This window comes from Panthera leo, chromosome D1, assembly GCF_018350215.1.
Source record: "Panthera leo isolate Ple1 chromosome D1, P.leo_Ple1_pat1.1, whole genome shotgun sequence".
In the NCBI taxonomy this organism is placed as follows: domain Eukaryota; kingdom Metazoa; phylum Chordata; class Mammalia; order Carnivora; family Felidae; genus Panthera; species Panthera leo.
Genome location: NC_056688.1, coordinates 57742340 through 57759712, shown reverse-complemented (window position 1 = coordinate 57759712; position 17373 = coordinate 57742340). Strand labels below are relative to the sequence as shown.

Here is a 17373-nt window from a genome sequence, read left to right as displayed (position 1 = left end):
TTAGTTGTTCTAATGCTGTTTTATTTATTTCTATCTCTCAAACCAGACTAAGAAACATGAAAGAAGAGATCCTATTATTTATCACATCAGATCATATTATTCATTCACACAGTACCTGGCACCTGGGAAGGTCTCAGAAAAACTTGCTGTGTTGAACCAATTACTCAATAAATGAAGACCTGATTAGGTAATCAGTTTACATTTAGATTGTGAATTTACTTTTAAAATTAAACATCCATGTAATCGGCTTGGTACCTGGCACACTGACCCAAGATGTAAGGTAAGAGAGCATCCCTTAACCCAACTCTTTGTTTTACTTGGCAAATATCAGTTGACATTTAATATCGGTGTAACATGGTAGGTGAGGATGTGTGGGATTGCACAATGAAAATATGACAGCTCTTTACAGCAGTCATGTCCAAACCCATGGCTGTCTGGCTCTCAAAGTCAGTCTTGGCCAGACAATCCCCATGTTTTACGCCTCTCGGCCCAAACTTCCACTGTTCAGGACTTCTTCCTCCTATGATCTCTCTGGGCTCGTTTCTTCAGGGACATCCTCTGCGGATAGGTGGTTTGGGGTCTCAGTGGTGAGCACTGCCTTGCTCTTTCCTCCTCTGCAGCTCCTCCCGCCGCCTTGCCTGATGTTCACTCATGCAGTCCCTGAAGGCCTGTACCTGTGGCTGACACTGTCGCCAGTCCTGGTGTTGGGCCATGCACTCCTGTACTGCATAGTGGGAAGCAGCACAACCAGAGCGGGAAATCAGCTGGTCCAGCGGATCCTCTTCCTCATCCTCCTTCTTCACCTGTCGGGCCCAAGCATGGCCTTGAGTTGACATCTTTGAGAGTCTCTGGAATAATGGAGGGAAAGTTAGAGTAGGAATGTGATTATGAGGTTCCATTACTATCAATAACATTGACCAAACTGCACTGTTATAGCCTATCCGTGCATCTGTCTCCCCTTGCAGAGTGTAAGCTTATTTGAGAACAGATATTGGGCCTGATTCATTGGTGCCATCAGTACTAGGCCTGGCAAGAGAGCAGATCTGTAAAACGGTTTGAACTCAATAGAATGACATAAAGTATATGAGAAAGTTTAGCACAGCACTAAATAAGCTTGAATGGATTTTGCTAACAGAATTTGAATTAGGTGAAATGTCACCTTTTTGCAGCAGATGTCTCCCCAAAAGAATGAATCTGTCCTTTCCTCCTATTAGCCTTTTCCTATGGCTGGAAAAGAACATAGTTTAACACTTGGGAGATTACCCAAATATGGGTAGCGTTTGACATACAGGAGGAATGGAGAGTTCAGTTTAGCTGTAGCATAGAGTGTGCATGGGCGCATAAGTCTGTGAGATGAGAGTACTTAATGTGAGGTAGATTTGCCCAGACTGTCTTCCCAAGATCATCTGCCTCAGAGCACCCAGCAGAAAGCAGCCTACAGAAGGAACTTGAGAAAGCTTTGAAGGGAAATAACCTCAGCCTTTGAACAAATTTCACCATGACAGGCTTTAAAGGAACTAGCACTCTTCAATGCCTTTCCTGTTTCTCTGATTCATTCAACAAATGATTATTGAGTACCTATCACGTACCAGGTACAACGCAAGAATTGAGGATACAGGAGTGACCAAGACAGATGTAGTTCCTGCCTTATTGGAATTTACCTTTCAGTGCCTTTCCTGTGTCTCTGATTCATTCAACAAATGATCAATGAGAACCTATCATGTACCAGGCACTATGCTAGAGTTGAGGATACAGGAGTGACCAAGATGGATATAGTTCCTGCCTTAATGGAGTTTACAATCTAGACAATAAACAGGTTACTACACAGTGTGTACAGATAGCTAAGATTGGGAACACACTAGAGGAACACCTAATCCAGACATGGCAGGAACAGGCTGAGTAGGCTTCCTGGAAGAAGTGATTTCTAAACTGAGACTTGAAAGATGAATAGGAGTTAGCCAAGGATGGGGAGAAATAATACGGGTAGTCAATGGAAGAGCAGGGTCAGGGGTTGAGACAGAATTTGACACAGGAGAGGAACTCAAAGTTCTGTATGACTAGGGAATAGCAAATGAAATCGCCACTATGAGAAAATATCTGATCATAGCAAGGTCTTGTTGGCCACGTTAAGCCAACATAGCCTACCCAAAACTCATTTGCTTTGGAGGCAGTATAACTTAAGGAAGGAGGTGGGTAATAGGTTTTGAAGAGACTAAGATTGGAAACCTAGCTTTGTTACTGACTCACTGGGTGACCTTAAGAAAATCACTTCATAATCTCTCTTGAAAAAGAGTTCACATCTACCTCACAAGACTGTTGAAGACTAAATGACATAATGCACATAAGCCTGGCATGTCCAAAGACTTCAATAAATAAGTTTTTATTACTGTACGGAAAAAGTGCCCTGGATTCTAAGCCAAGAGAACTAGGTTCGAATCCTGACACCACGTTTTACCATACAATCTTCTTAGCTTCCTCCTTAATAATACTGAACTCCTACAACTAATATAAGGATTAATATGATAATGGACGAGAAATGCATGCGCGACAACAGGGCTCACAGTAAATGCAACGGTACTCTTTCCCCACCACATCCTGGCTTCAGTCTTCCCTGAAGGAAAAAGAGGAAGACCCATGGTTGGAGATCAGGGCAAGCAAATGGTCGGCAGCGGGATGGCTGAGACTGGCCTGGACTAGGAAGTCATAGGAAAGCAGAGAAATTCATGTGTCTAAGGCACCTGCAGCTTCCACTTTAAAGTCTCCCACTTTAAGAAGACTCAAGCGCGAGCGCGGCAGCCAACCGCAGCCCCGCTGTGCCGGCTAAGCCTTATAGTGCAAGGACGCGGTACAGAGTGCTCACCGAGCAACAGGTGGAACACGAGAATTTGGACGCGCGTTCCTGCACGTCGCCGTCCGTCTTGTAGGCAGTTGTAACTCTCCCGACACTCCGACCGGAAACCAGCCTGTAAAGGAGCTTGAGAGCGGAAGTGGGGAAGAGGGACCCGCCGCGCATAATCATTGGCGGCCTCTCAGTAGAGATTCCGCCCTCCAATCTCGTCGCAGCCCCTTCTGGGACCCACTTCCGGCGAAGAGCGGAAGAGGCGGGCAGGTGGAGGCGGGGTTAAGATGGCGGCGCCTTTGAGGATTCAGAGCGACTGGGCCCAAGCCCTCAGGTGAACAAAGGCCCAGGCCCGGGACGGAGGAGGCGGGTAACGCATGTTGTCTTTGCGTTAAGGAGCGCTGTACCCAGTCCAGGATAGGGATTACCTCATCGGTTCTTAAGGGATCCCTGGGTGTAGAAAAAGAAGTCACACGTGGTCATAGGTTTTCATTCTCAGAAGAGCTGTCCTGAGGCCAAGGCAACACGTACGTGCTGTGTGATCCCAGCACCAGGATTAGGATCAATGAGTGGACAAAGACAGGCAAACTGGGAGGCAGGGAAACTCTTAGCCAAGTAGTCCTAGTCATTTAGCAAATATTTACTGTATTTGCAAAAGTCCTAGTACTCAACCACCTACCTCCACATTGTCTTTGAGTGTATGATGGAATCCTTGTATTCTCAGACCCCCAGTGCTATGTTAGACATATTGGGCAGTTCTATTCAGGAAACAGTGTAACAACCACTATGTCCAGACCCTGTGAGTGTAGTGGAGTTTTAAACAGTGGTTCCTTCCTTCAAGAAGCTGATAGCTTAATTGGTAATGCACAGCAAACCATTCATTCAATATCTATTTATTCATGGTATACTGTGCAAGTTATTACTGCGTGCACCATGATGAGTACAGCAGTGCCATGAATGGCAACTGTTACTACTAAGGGTTTTTCAAATTGGAACAGTGGTGAAGATGAATAAAACATAGGTTTTTGCATTTAAGAAACTTACACTTTACTATGTGGACTAAATTACTTACTACAACACAGAATGTGTGACAAGTAATAAAGGAAGAACACTAACCTTTACTGAGGGCCAATCAGGAGAGAATGCAGGAGAGGAATAAAGAAGTAACTTGCTTAGGATTTTGCAGCCAGTAAGTGACAGAGAGTTACTTAGTATCAACCTAGATTTTTCTGTCTCAAAAGTGTAAGTCTTTTTCATTATATCCTAAAAGTGTTAAGAGTGATGAGGTAAGGATTTGGATGATTGGAGAGGAGCATTCTAAAACATGTAAAAAGTCAGTGACCTGTTAGAATGCAGACATTGTGTACTAGTCCCTTGTTTCAATTCGTTTTCCAGATAGCTAGGTGACCTTGAGCAAGTCACTTTTTCCTGAGCTTTAGGGTTTTTTTTTTTTAAGTCAGTTTTCTTAATAAATGTTTATTTATTTTTATTTTTTAATATGAAATTTATTGTCAAACTGGTTTCCATACAACACCCAGTGCTCATCCCAACAGGTGCCCTCCTCAATGCCAATCACCCACTTTCCCCTCCCTCCCACCCCCCATCAACCCTCAGTTTATTCTCAGTTTTTAAGAGTCTGTTATGGTTTGGCTCCCCCCTCTCTAACTTTTTTTTTTCCTTCTCCTCCCCCCAAAATGTTTTATTTCTTTTGAAAGAGAGAGAGAAAGAGAGAGAGAGAGAGAGCACACACAAGTGGGAGAGGGGCAGAGAGAGAGAATTCCAAGCAGGTTCCGTGCTGTCAGCACAGAGCCCATTGCCGGACTTGAACCCATGAACCGTGAGATTATGACCTCAGCTGAAATCAGTAATCAGATGCTCAACCGACTGAGCCACCCAGGTGCCCCTATAAAAATTTTTAAAGCTTATTTTGAGACAGAGAGACAGAGCAAGGGAGGGGCAGAGAGGGAGAGAGAGAATCCCAAGCAGGCTCTGCTCTGTTAGCATGGAGCAGGACGTGGAGCTCAATTCTAGGAACTGGGAAATCATGACCCAAGCTGAAAGCAAGAGTCAAGATGTTTATTATTATTTTTTTAATGTTTATTTATTTTTGAGAGACTCAGAGAGAGAGAGTGTGAGTGGGGGAGGGGCAGAGACAGAGGGAAACAAAGAATCCAAACCGGGCTTCAGGCTCTGAGCTGTCAGCACAGACTCTGACGTGGGGCCTGAACCCACAACTGCGAGATTATGACCTGAGCTGAAGTTGGATGCTCAACCCACTGAGCCATCCAGGCGCCCCAAGAGTCAGATGTTTAAATGACTGAGCCATCTAGGTGCCCCTGAGCTTCAGGTTTTTTGTTTGTTTGTTTTTAATCTTTAACATGGGAATAATAAAAGGTATTTTGTTAAATTGTGAGGATTAATTACACTGTTTGCAAAGTGTCTGGCACAGGGCTTGGTTTCCAGTAATCCCAATAAATATCTACATATAAAGTATTTTTTTAATTTTATTTTTTATTTTTTTAAATTTACATCCAAATTAGTTAGCATATAGTAAAACAATGATTTCAGGAGTAGATTCCTTAATGCCCCTTACTCATTTAGCCCATCCCCCCTCCCACAACCCCTCCAGCAACTGTCAGTTTGTTCTCCATATTTATGAATCTCTTCTGTTTTCTCCCCCTCCCTGTTTTTATTTTTGTTTCCCTTCCCTTATGTTCATCTGTTTTGTCTCTTAAAGTCCTCATATGAGTGAAGTCATATGATTTTTGTCTTTCTCTGACTAATTTCACTTAGCATAATACCCTCCAGTTCCATCCACGTAGTTGCAAATGGCAAGATTTCATTCTTTTTGATTGCCGAGTAGTACTCCATTGTGTGTGTGTGTGTGTGTGTGTGTGTATGTATATATATATATATGTATATATATATATATATACATATATATATATATATATATATACCACATTTTCTTTATCCATTCATCCGTTGATGGACATTTGGGCTCTCCATATTTTGGCTCTTGTTGATAGTGCTGCTATAAACATTGGGGTGCATGTGTCCCTTCGAAACAGCACACCTGTATCCCATGGATAAATGCCTAGTAGTGCAATTGCTGGGTCATAGGTTAGTTCTATTTTTAGTTTTTTGAGGAACCTCCATACTGTTTTCCAGAGTGGCTGTACCAGCTTGCATTGCCACCAACAATGCAAAAGAGATCCTCTTTCTCCACATCCTTGCCAACATCTGTTGTTGCCTGAGTTGTTAATGTTAGCCATTCTGACAGGGGTGAGGTGGTATCTCGTTGTGGTTTTGATTTGTATTTCCCTGATGCTGAGTGATGTGGAGCATTTTTTCATGTGTCGGTTGGCCATCTGGATGTCTTCCTTGGAGAAGTGTCTATTCATGTCTTTTGCCCATTTCTTCACTGGATTATTTGGGTTTGAGATGTTAAGTTTGATAAGTTCCCTATAGATTTTGGATACTAACCCTTTATCTGATATGTCATTTGCAAATATCTTCTCCCATTCTGTTGGTTGCCTTTTAGTTTTGCTGATTGTTTCCTTCGCTGTGCAGAAGCTTTTTATTTTGATGAGGTCCCAGTAGTTCAGTTTTGAAAGTATTCTTGATTTTTCAAAGCTGTCAGCTGTATGGATAGTGAACTCCCTATTGATGAAATATTTGAGTATTCATTTAACCCGTAGATATCTATGCATTAAGTGCTTAATCCATGAATATTTCTTCAGTAAATAAAGTTTGTCTTAGAATAATCTATGCCTGGATGAGATGTTATACTGGATCATACCTCAGTACTATGTCCAAACTGAAAATTATATGATCTTCTTTCCCCCTTGCACCAGTGGCATCCTTTTCAGCATTGAATGAGCCTAATTAATCTTTTGTTTCTCTTCATAGGAAGGATGAAGGGGAAGCCTGGCTGAGTTGTCACCCCCCAGGTAATGTCCATATGCCCAAAACTATATGCCTTCCCTTTAGAGAAAGGGGATTTACTACCCCTAGAAGAGAGCTTCATACTTTCTCTTGACCCAAACTCCTTGCATAATGCTCATAGTCTTCAAATGTTCTTGACCATTCACACCAACTCCTCCATTTCAGGGGAAGGCCTTAAGATTAGTTTTCCATTTGGAGGCCACAGACTTACTCAGGGAGTGATTAAGTCCCTTAGCTATATATTATTGTATTCTAAGCAGTTCTGTAGTTTCATTTGTGATTTCCTGATGATGATTCCTAGATGTATGGCTCCAGCCCTGAACTCTCTTTAAGTTCAAGCAGAAATTGAACAATTATCTGCTAGACATTAATGCTTGAAGCTCTCACTGTTCTCTTGATTTTATCAAATCTAAAACCAAGCTGAGCACTTCTCTTGTCAAACAGACTTTCTTTCTTGATTTTCAAATTTAAGTTACCACCATTCTAGGCATCAGAATGAAAAACCTAGTCACTTTACCATGTCACGTCCAGATAGCTCCCAAATCCTATCAGTTATTTCTTTGAATGACACTTCTGTGTTAGTCTTATCCATTTGTTTGTAGTTATTGTGGTACTATTAAAAAAAAATCAAACTTTTTAATAAATTTGTGAGTTTTGTTTTACTGATTATCCTTAACCTCAGATACCTTTGATTCTTTATATAACTATATTCTATTTCTCTGAGAAATAGAATTTTAAACAGTCTTTTGAGGAAAATGATGCTGTATGGAAGATAGTAGCTAGGTCTCATAGTCAAGGATTTTGTTTTTAAAGATGAGAACTAATTGTAGAGCAATTAAAATACAGGTTATATGTAGAGGAGAGAAGGGCTAACTGAAAAGCTAGTGTCTTAAAGGAGAGAGAGATTCAATTAACTCTAAAAGACTAAGATGAAAGAAGGTGAGGGTAAGTGCAGATGTAGATAAATGCATTGGTGTGGACATAGACATTTAAAAGTGTCTTCCTTCCTCCTTTTCTTACCCTTCCTTCCTTCCTTCCTTCCTCTTTCCTTCCTTCCTCACTCCTTCCTGTAAGCTCTATGCCTTAATGTGGGGCTTGGCTTAAACTCATGACCTTGAGATCAAGATTCCTATGTTCTACTGACTGAACCAATTCTATTTTATAAACAGAAAACCAAGACTGAGATCATTTCAGTGACTACAGATGTAGAAAGGTCATTTTGAGGGTGTTGACAGAAGATTGGTTAAAATGATACACTCTGTGGACCAGGCATCATGGGGCAGTGGGTGAAGCCAGGAGGGAATTGTGGAGGTGGACAAAAAGCACAGTTCCCTTGATCCTATTTTTGTGGCTTCTTTCTGAACTAGCACTTCACACCACTTTCCTTCCCAAAGCTTCTTTGCTAGATTTTCTCTATTCCAGACCTTTATCCCAGATTGTAAGTTCCTCCATTAATATCCTTCAACTACCTTTTTATGACTGTTTTAACCAAACTGGTATTATTTTGTTGTGTTTTGTTTTTTTGTTTTTTTAATTTATTTTTTTCCAAACTAGTATTTTAAAAAAATTTTTTTAATGTCTATTTATTTTTGAGAGAGAGAGAGAGACAGAGTGTGTGCAGGGGAGGGGCAGAGAGAGAGGAAGGCACAGAATCCGAAACAGGTTCCAGGCTCTGAGCTGCTAGCACAGAGCCCGATGCAAGGCTCGAACCCACAAACTAGGAGATCGTGACCTGAGCTGAAGTCAGAGGCTTAACCAACTGAGCCACCCAGGTGCCCCAAACTGGTAATTTTTTTAATGTTAATGGCAAAGAAACTTATTTAAAGCATTTTTTGTTTTTAATATTTATTTATTTTTGAGAGAGAGTGAGAGAAACAGAGCATGAGTGGGGGAGAGGCAGAAAGAGAGGGAGACACAGAATCCAAAGTAGGCTTCAGGCTCTGAGCTGTCAGCACGGAACCCCCGTGGGGCTCAGACTCATGACCCACGAGACCATGACCCGAGCCGAATTCGGATGCTTAATAACTGAGTTACCCTGGCACCCCACCAAACTGGTATTTCAAAACAATTTTTGAAAAATTATATATAGAGCGTGGGGAGGGGGGGGATAGAGGGAGAGGGGAAGAGAGACAGAGAATATCCTAAGCAGGCTCCATGTTCAGTGTGGAGCCTGATGTTGGGCTTGATCTCACAATCTTGACTCCATGACCTAACCAACTAAGCCACCCAGGTGTCCCTAACCAAACTGTTATATTAATTGATGCCTCCTCCCTATCTTGTTCTTTCTAATTTTCTTTTTTTTTTTTTTTTTTTTTTTTAATTTTTTTTTTCAACGTTTATTTATTTTTGGGACAGAGAGAGACAGAGCATGAACGGGGGAGGGACAGAGAGAGAGGGAGACACAGAATCGGAAACAGGCTCCAGGCTCCGAGCCATCAGCCCAGAGCCTGACGCGGGGCTCGAACTCACGGACCGTGAGATCGTGACCTGGCTGAAGTCGGACGCTTAACCGACTGCGCCACCCAGGCGCCCCTTTTCTAATTTTCTTTTATTCTTGACATGCTCCTCCCTGACTTGGTTTTCTTTCCCTTATATTCTGCCTAGCCCTATCTTTCTATCCTCTGTCTAGGTGTAATCTTCCAAGGTTCTACTTAAATCCCACCCTCTCTAGGAAGCACTCCTACTCTGTGTGAATCCTTGATGTTTTCTACTCCCCTCTTACTCCTAGAATTGCAGTTTAGTGCAATAATTATTTACTGAATAATTTGTAGACCCTGATCATTTCTGAACTCAAGGACTTTATAGTCTAATAGGGAGGTCAGACATATAAAGTGTATTATGGGCTCTTACAGAAGTGTATATATAAAGTGCAGAAGAAGAATAGAAGAGAATGTTTTTAACTCCATTCTACCATCTGCTTATGTTTATGTGTAGGATGTCTTATTTAGCCCTCATCACTGCAAAAACAGTGGTCTACTTAGGCAAATTTTCTAGGTTACTGAAGCTTAATTCTTTGCTATGTATTATATATATCTATATATCTACATATATATATATATGTAGATATATATATATATATATAGATATATAGATATATATATATACACTGTAGATAAATACATCTGTGCATGTTGGTCTTTATCTTTCATTCTGAAAGAATTCCATTTCACAGTCTGTAAAACTGAATTTGAGATCACTCTAGTAGTTTTCTTACAAATGCTGTATCACATCTCTAAATCTTTGTCCTAGGTTTTAGCTCGTGAGTGTACTCCCTCCCAAATTAGGTTCACTTAGGACAGTGCTCTTTCCACTTCACGTCACTTTAACACAAGTACCTTCTATTCTTCCATGAGCCAATTTCCTACCATAAGTACAAATGCCTGAATTGGGTCTTCAAGGAGAACAATGTTGAGTTCTTATTATTTTCTTGAGACATGCTTCTTTTGTGCTATGTAGGGAAACCAACTTTGTATGGTAGCCTGACTTGTCAAGGAATTGGCCTCGATGGCATCCCAGAAGTTACAGCTTCAGAAGGATTTATTGTGAATGAAATAAATAAGGTAGGTTTTTATGTCTTCTAGATGACACCGAGTCCAAAACTGGGTAGTACCTATATATCTACTGTAAATATTTATACTGTTATTTGTATATCTGTGTTATCTTTACTTGTATAATAATCACAGTTTTTACGCCTTTGAATGTCAAAAGTTTTTTTTTTTCTTTTGTAGTTACATATACTTTTAGATACTTTTAGTTACGTATACTTATTCTTACTTCCCTTATATCAGCGCTATTCAGTAGGTAAAATAATGTAAACCCCATATGTAATTTAAAACTTTCTAGGAACCACATAAAAAAGGTAAAAAGAAACAGGTGAAATTAATTTTAATAATATATTTTATTTAACCCAGTAGATCTAAAATATTATTTGAACTTATGATTAATATTAAGAAATTGTTAATGAGATATTATACATTCTGTTTTTCTTACTGAGTTCTTGAGATCCTGTGTATACTTTACATTTACCACACATCTCAATTCAGACTCTATAATTTTTTATTGAAAATACTTGATAAATGTATTTAGGTTCTATAAAATTTACAGGTGAGAACACAGATTCACAAACCCAAGTAGTTCAAATATACTTAAAAAGTTTTCCAAAAACTGAGTCAAGTATTAGTTTTTAAATTAAATTTTAAATAAAATAAAAATGCAGCTCTTCATTTGCACTGGCCGTATTTCAAATGCTCAGTAACCTCATGTGGCCAGTATCTACCATATTGGACAGCATAGCCTTTATCTGGCTAGGCCTTGATGAAGACCTACGTTAATAGTACTTAATAGTTTTTCTCATTGGTCTTTGAAGTGAGTAGATGGCCAAACTAAGTACAGTAAAACCTTGGATTGCGAGTAACCTTTTCTGTGAGTATTCTGCAAGATGATTAATCATTTCTAATAAATTTTAACTTGTTAAACTAGCAATGTCTTGCAATACGAGTAGAATATGACGCCTAATATCACATAATCACAACTGAGCCAATGGTTCTTAAAATTTGCCTTGATAAATGAATGCTTTGGATTAAAAGCATGTTTCTGTAATGAGTTATGCTTGGGGTTTTACTGTATTGCAGAACCTAAGATCTGACTTTCCTTACTCATTCTGATGGCTGTAGTCAGTATGCTCTGGTGGGTAACCTGATTCCCAAAGGGGAAACCAGCCTTTCTTTTAATGTGTAATTAAATGGAGATGATATTCTACCTATAGGCTGGTTAATGGGGAGGGAGACTGCATATGAATGAAACTATAAAATATTACAAAAGTGAGTTTTTGCTTATCATAACAATCCCGTGGGATTGATATTTTAAATTCCCATTTTGCACATAAGCAAACAGATTGAGAGGTTAATTAACCCTAGTAATCAAATCTAGTTAGACTGTATGCCAGAATTGAAACCAGTTCTATAAACTTCCAAATACGAACACCAGCTTGCAAGCCTACATTTTTCCCAGGTGTTTTGCCAGCCACAGCGTCAGTTCTGATTTCCTTTCTTCCCTTCATACGTAGGCCCTGATACAATCCTTATCTCTTCCAACCTCATTGCTAATTTTTGCCAGTGTACCTGCTAGGTAAGACAGTAAGTGGTTATAGTTGAACATTCATTTGTTTCCTAATTGCCCTGAGTCACTTTGCAGTCAACTTTTGCAGTTGCTACATCATTCTATTAAACAGTAGATTATGCTTAAATACATAATCCTGGAGTATAAAAAAGTTTGACTTTGAATTTTATCTTAGCATGGAATGCTCACACTCTTCCCCCAAACCTTGCCCTGAATTTTATGTTTTGATATCCTGCAGCTTTTCATTAAAATATTTTCATTAACAGCATGATTTTCTACTGCTGATATTGGAAGGTAGCTTAACATTTCTTTTCCTCCATAGTTTGTTTATGGATTAAAGGCTGAATTGCTTGATTGATAAGTGAGAGAATACCACTGATTGGTGAAATCTTTCATATAATTAGTCTCAAAGAAGTGAAGTCTTCTGAGAGCAAACCCAGTTCTTACAGATGCCTGAACACTGAGTTCATGGAGTTCCTTGAATCCTTGCTGATAGGAATGTTTAAACCAGGAGAGTTTAGCTGACGCTTTAATTTTGGATACAGGAGGCAATTCCAAATCCAGGTCAGCTCTCTTGCTGCCGTATGGGCTTTGTCATGTGGTTAGAAGCAAAAACTAATTTAATGAAAAACCTGCGGGCAACCACATATGGATATGCTGGCTAAGAAAGTGCTGTTTGTATAGGTAGGTATTCTGATGGTGTTTTTAAAGGAGTAGAATACTTGTAATAAGAGTATTTTGATTTTTAGTGATGAGAATATTATAATTTTGAAACTTTTTAAGAAAATATTTTATTTTTCATCCCTTCTATTTTAATTTTTTGTTTTTACTTGAGAGAGAGAGAGAGAGGGTGCACAAGCAGGGGAGAGGGACAGAGAGAGAGAGAGAGAGCAAGAATCTTAAGCAGGCTCCACATGCAGCACAGAGTCTGATGCGGGGCTTGATCCCACGACCCTGGGATCATGCCCTGAGCTGAAATCAAGAGTTGGGCTTTCAACCGAATGAGCCCCCCAGGCACCCCTGAAACTCTTCTTTCTAATGAACTGTGAGGACCTGTGTTTGTTGTATATAGATTAACCTTAGAAAAAGGTTTGGAAAATCTTGATTTTTGAAGACATTTTCATTGTTCAGCAGAATTTCCAGAAACTTTGAAGTACTGCTGCAAAAGCGATAACAGGTTAGGAACCATTGGGTGAGTGTGGCTCCTCAGCTTCCCTGTAGGAGATACACACTTAGATGGTGGTGCTGGTATTCTGGCAGTTAGAATAAAGGGCTGTCCTATTTGCAAGAATCCTTGAAACGTTTACCAAGCCTTTTATACCTGTATACATGCTACCTTGAAATCTTAAATGGTTACAAAGGCTGCCTTTGCAAGTTATGTCACCTGGATCTAACATCTAGTTCTAGGTGCGGTTTCCCACTATGTCACCAGTTTTCTTGCTACAACAGCTGAAAGATATGTGGTAATGACTAAGCAAAAATACATGGGGAATTAATACAGCTATGGGGCGATGAGCAGTCAGTGAACATGTGTAGTCAGTTTAAGTCCTAGGTAGGAATGAGCACTGAAGTCCTGACCAGGCATACACATTGTATAAGTATACCATAATTTGCTAATTTTCTCTGGTAACTATAGATATCAGTAGTCTAACATTTTATCTAAAAGTTCTTAAAGGCGGTAAGTTTATGTTTAGACTGATTGTTTAGGCCCTAGACTTGGAATCTGGTGCTGTTTCCTCCTGTTAATCCTGTTCCTTGCCCCATTGCTAATTGACAGTACTGGTATTAGATTTTCTCATAAAAATTAATGCCTTCATGTTTGTCATTTTTTTAAAGTGTTTTTAAGTGTTTATTTATTTTGAGAGAGAGAACACACACATGCCTGGGAGCAGGGGAGGGGCAGAGAGAGGGTGAGAGAGAATCCCCAGCAGGCTCTTATGCTGTCTTGTGTAGAGCCCCACGCGGGTATTGATCTCGTGAACCGTGAGATCATGACCTGAGCCAAAAGCAGGAGTCAGAAGCTTGAGTGACTGAGCCACCTAAACACCCCTCGTGTTTGTCATTTGTACTTACTGTTGGTTTGTCTTCTGTGGGAGTTTACTTCACCATAAAAAGATAATGGCATCTAAGCAATACAAAATTACATTGCACCCCTTTGCAGTATAAGGGCTGCTGATCTATAGGGGAGTGGTTGTGTTGTGAGCTGGGAAAGGGCAATAAGAGCGGGTACATTTAAAAGATGAAAATTTCCTATCATCCTGATGTTTTCTTTAAGAGGCTTTAATTTCACTGGAGTAACTTTATTGATGAATTTCATCTTTCCCTCTCTATTTAGAAAAGCATTCATATTTCTTGTCCGGAGGAAAACGCATCCTCGAAGTTTTTGGCACCATACACTACTTTTTCCAGAATTCATTCCAAGAGTGTAAGTATTTTGATAAAATGAGGAGAAAATAGGGGTGCCTGGGTGACTCAGTCAGTTGAGCGGCCGACTTCGGCTCAGGTCATGATCTCACGGTCTGTGAGTTCGAGCCCCGCGTCGGGCTCTGTGCTGACAGCTCAGAGCCTGTTTCGGATTCTGTGTCTCCCTCTCTCTGACCCTCCCCCGTTCATGCTCTGTCTCTCTCTGTCTCAAAAATAAATAAACGTAAAAAAAAAAAAAAGTTAAACAATGAGGAGAAAATATAATGGCATGTTGTTTTTTCATTTTATCTGCTTGAGTGCTTATAGACATCCATAATTAATGTGCCTTTCATTTACTGTGCATTGTTAAGATAACACAGCTGAAGTGTGATGTTTGGCAAAACCGGTATTTGGGTCCACATAGAATATGTACATAAATCCACTCACTGTTAATCTTAGAGAAAGGAATTGTCTGAAGTTTATTTATATATGTTTTAGCAGAGCTGCTTAGTGGTTTTTGGGTAATGCTGGTAACTGTGTTTGTATAATTTGTCACTGTTCATATTTCTGTCTCATTGCCGACAAGGCAGGGACATTTTCTCAAAATTCCAAGTACAGCATATTGAGGGATAGTTTTCAGAGGTCGTGGTGATAATGCTCTTTCTAACTACCATGGAAGCATAAATGAGAAATATGTGGATAAACTGATTATATTAAAACCTTCCATTTCTTATTTTAAAAATAGCTAGTTTTTACCCATATTATAAAACGAACATAGATTTAGTAATGAAAATTTAGGAAATGTAAAAAAGGTGAAAAATCACTCACATTCTACTACTTGAAGATAACTAATGCGAACTTTTGGTACAAAGCCTGTATTAATAATAATTTTAGTAGTAATAGCCAACATTTGCCTACTATGTGTCTGTACCATGCTAAGCTTTATGTATTATTTTACTTGATTCTCCCTGTCTTTTCTTTAAATACTTTATCAAAATAGGTTTTTACAGTATATGCTGTTTTATAACTTGCTTTATATTCCTTAATAATATGTTATGTACGTCATTGTACGTCACCTTTTTATATATTCTGTTAAGAACTGCATAGTATTCTGCTGTATGATTTTACCACAGTTTATTTTTTCCAATCTTACTGGACTTTCAGGTATCTTTGATTTCCTGATTTCATATTTTGATAGTATACTTAGAGCTAACCCTTTACTCACAAAGATAGGAAGAAATTAGAATACATTGGTAAAACAGACTTGTCGAGTCACAGGAAATGCAAATTATAAAGCTTTTGGTATGTTTTAACTGACTTCCACTTAACTAATTTATTGAGCTAACTGTTTCTCTGCATTTCCCATATAAAACATACTGACTGATGCTCACAGCATATTCACAATTTATGAGCTCGTTCCTGAGATCTGCATATTGTTGACACTACTGATTAAGTTGAATGCTTACCAAGGATCAGTTATAATTCCAGTTATATTGTTTCTGAAATTATGTTAATGAATTAAATATGTCCAACCAATGTAATCTAAGTGTGAAAACTTTGGAAACTAAGTTGATTGCATTATAAACACTTGATAAAGGAGAGGATTTTTAAAAAACTGCTGTAATGATATGTGTAAGCAAAATAAATGCAAAGTGTTAGGGAAAAGATTTTTTTTTTCTTTATAATTTATTTATTTTGAGAGCAAGAGAGAAGGGGGGGGGAGAGAGAGAGAGAGAGAGAGAGAGAGAGAGAGAGAGAGAGAGGAGAGAGGAGAGAGGAGAGAGGAGAGAGGAGAGACAGTGGATCCCAAGAAGTCTTCATGCTGTCAGCACAGAGCTCGACTCGGGGCTCAAACTCACAAACTGTGAGGTCATGACCTGAGCTGAGGTCGGATGCTTAACCCACTGAGCCACCCAGGCACCCTCTGTTTTTAGTTTTTTTTGAGGAACCTCAATACTGTTTTTCAGAGTGGCTGCACCACTTTTCGTCCCAGTCAGCGGTGCAAGAGGGTTGCCCTTTCTCCGCATCCTCTCCAGTACCTGTTGTTACTTGTGTTACAGATTTTAGCAATTCTGACAGGTGTGAGGTGGTATCTCATTGTGGTTTTGATTTGTATTTCCCTGATAATGAATGATGTTGAGGATAAGAGCTCTTATATTAAGGGTGTTGACCCTTTGCCATATATTTTTCAGATAGCTGCTTCTTATTATTGTTTATTTATGGTGTCTTTTGACATACAGATATTTAATATCTCTAGATAATAAAACCCAGCAACTTATTCCTTTATGGTAACACTTTTGGGGTCCTGCTTATGGTAGTCCATGATTTTTATATATTCACTTTGGGTGTAATGGTAAGCATAATGGGTAAGAGCACCGACTTTAGGGATAGACTCATTTGATTTGCTTCTTTGGCATTGAATGTTGGTTCTGCCACTTACTAACTGTGACCTTAGGCCAGGTACTTAACCTCTGTGTGCCACAGATGCTTTATTTGTAAAATAGGGGTAAAAGTAATATCTCATAGGGGTGTTATGAGGATTGAAACAGTTAGAATTCGGTCTGAAACATAGTAAGCACGATATAAGTGTTAAATACAATTATATAGTATTTTCTTTGAATGTTTTATTTTTTTACATTTCAAACTTTACTTTTGTTATTTAATTTAATTTTTTTTTTAAAGTAGGCTCCATGCCCAGCGTGGGGCTCGAACTCATGACCCTGAGATCAAGAGTTGCAGACTCTACCAATTGAGCCAGCCAGGTGCTCCTGTTACTTAGTTTAAAGTAGGGATCTAACTTAATTCTTTTTGAAGTGATTAGCATATCACAGCACTATAAAGTAATCCATCCTTTATCTCACTCGCTTGAATTGTCATATTTATCCAATATTTAGAATTATCCAATTCATCTGGGTTTTTTTGCCATGACTAAGAAATAGATCTTTAGCTTTAGACCCGGACCTACGTTTACATCCTGGCTCTGTTGTTTCACCTTGGCAATATTATTTATTCCCTTCTTAAACCCCAGATTTCTCAGCTGAAAAATACAAATAATACCTATCTTA

General features: G+C 39.3%; 2 protein-coding genes across 5 annotated transcripts in view; one reads left to right on the top strand and one right to left on the bottom strand.

The window, feature by feature from the left end:
• On the bottom strand, positions 1-3073 carry LOC122200995 (cytochrome c oxidase assembly factor 4 homolog, mitochondrial). 2 transcript variants are annotated; one of them, XM_042906826.1, is made up of 2 exons: positions 2861-3073; positions 1-848 (listed from the first exon to the last, which is right to left on the bottom strand). In XM_042906826.1, the coding sequence occupies exons 1-2, from the start codon at positions 3017-3019 to the stop codon at positions 582-584; spliced, it is 426 nt and encodes a 141-aa protein (XP_042762760.1). In that variant the 5' UTR covers positions 3020-3073; the 3' UTR covers positions 1-581. The 2 variants fall into 2 exon arrangements, with proteins under 2 accessions (XP_042762760.1, XP_042762761.1); XM_042906827.1 differs by lacking the exon at positions 2861-3073 and adding an exon at positions 2562-2769.
• Positions 3074-3088: 15 nt separating this feature from the next.
• The window catches only part of PAAF1 (proteasomal ATPase associated factor 1), a 33692-nt gene continuing 19407 nt past the window's right edge, over positions 3089-17373 (top strand). The window contains exons 1-4 of one of the 3 annotated variants that reach the window (XM_042906817.1): positions 3089-3173; positions 6752-6792; positions 10244-10347; positions 14241-14330. In XM_042906817.1, coding sequence (XP_042762751.1) covers positions 3127-3173; positions 6752-6792; positions 10244-10347; positions 14241-14330 — 282 coding nt within the window. In that variant the 5' untranslated portion in view covers positions 3089-3126. Of the gene's footprint in view, positions 3174-6751; positions 6793-10243; positions 10348-14240; positions 14331-17373 lie in introns of those variants that run through there. The other 2 variants (XM_042906816.1, XM_042906818.1) reach the window with 2 other exon arrangements.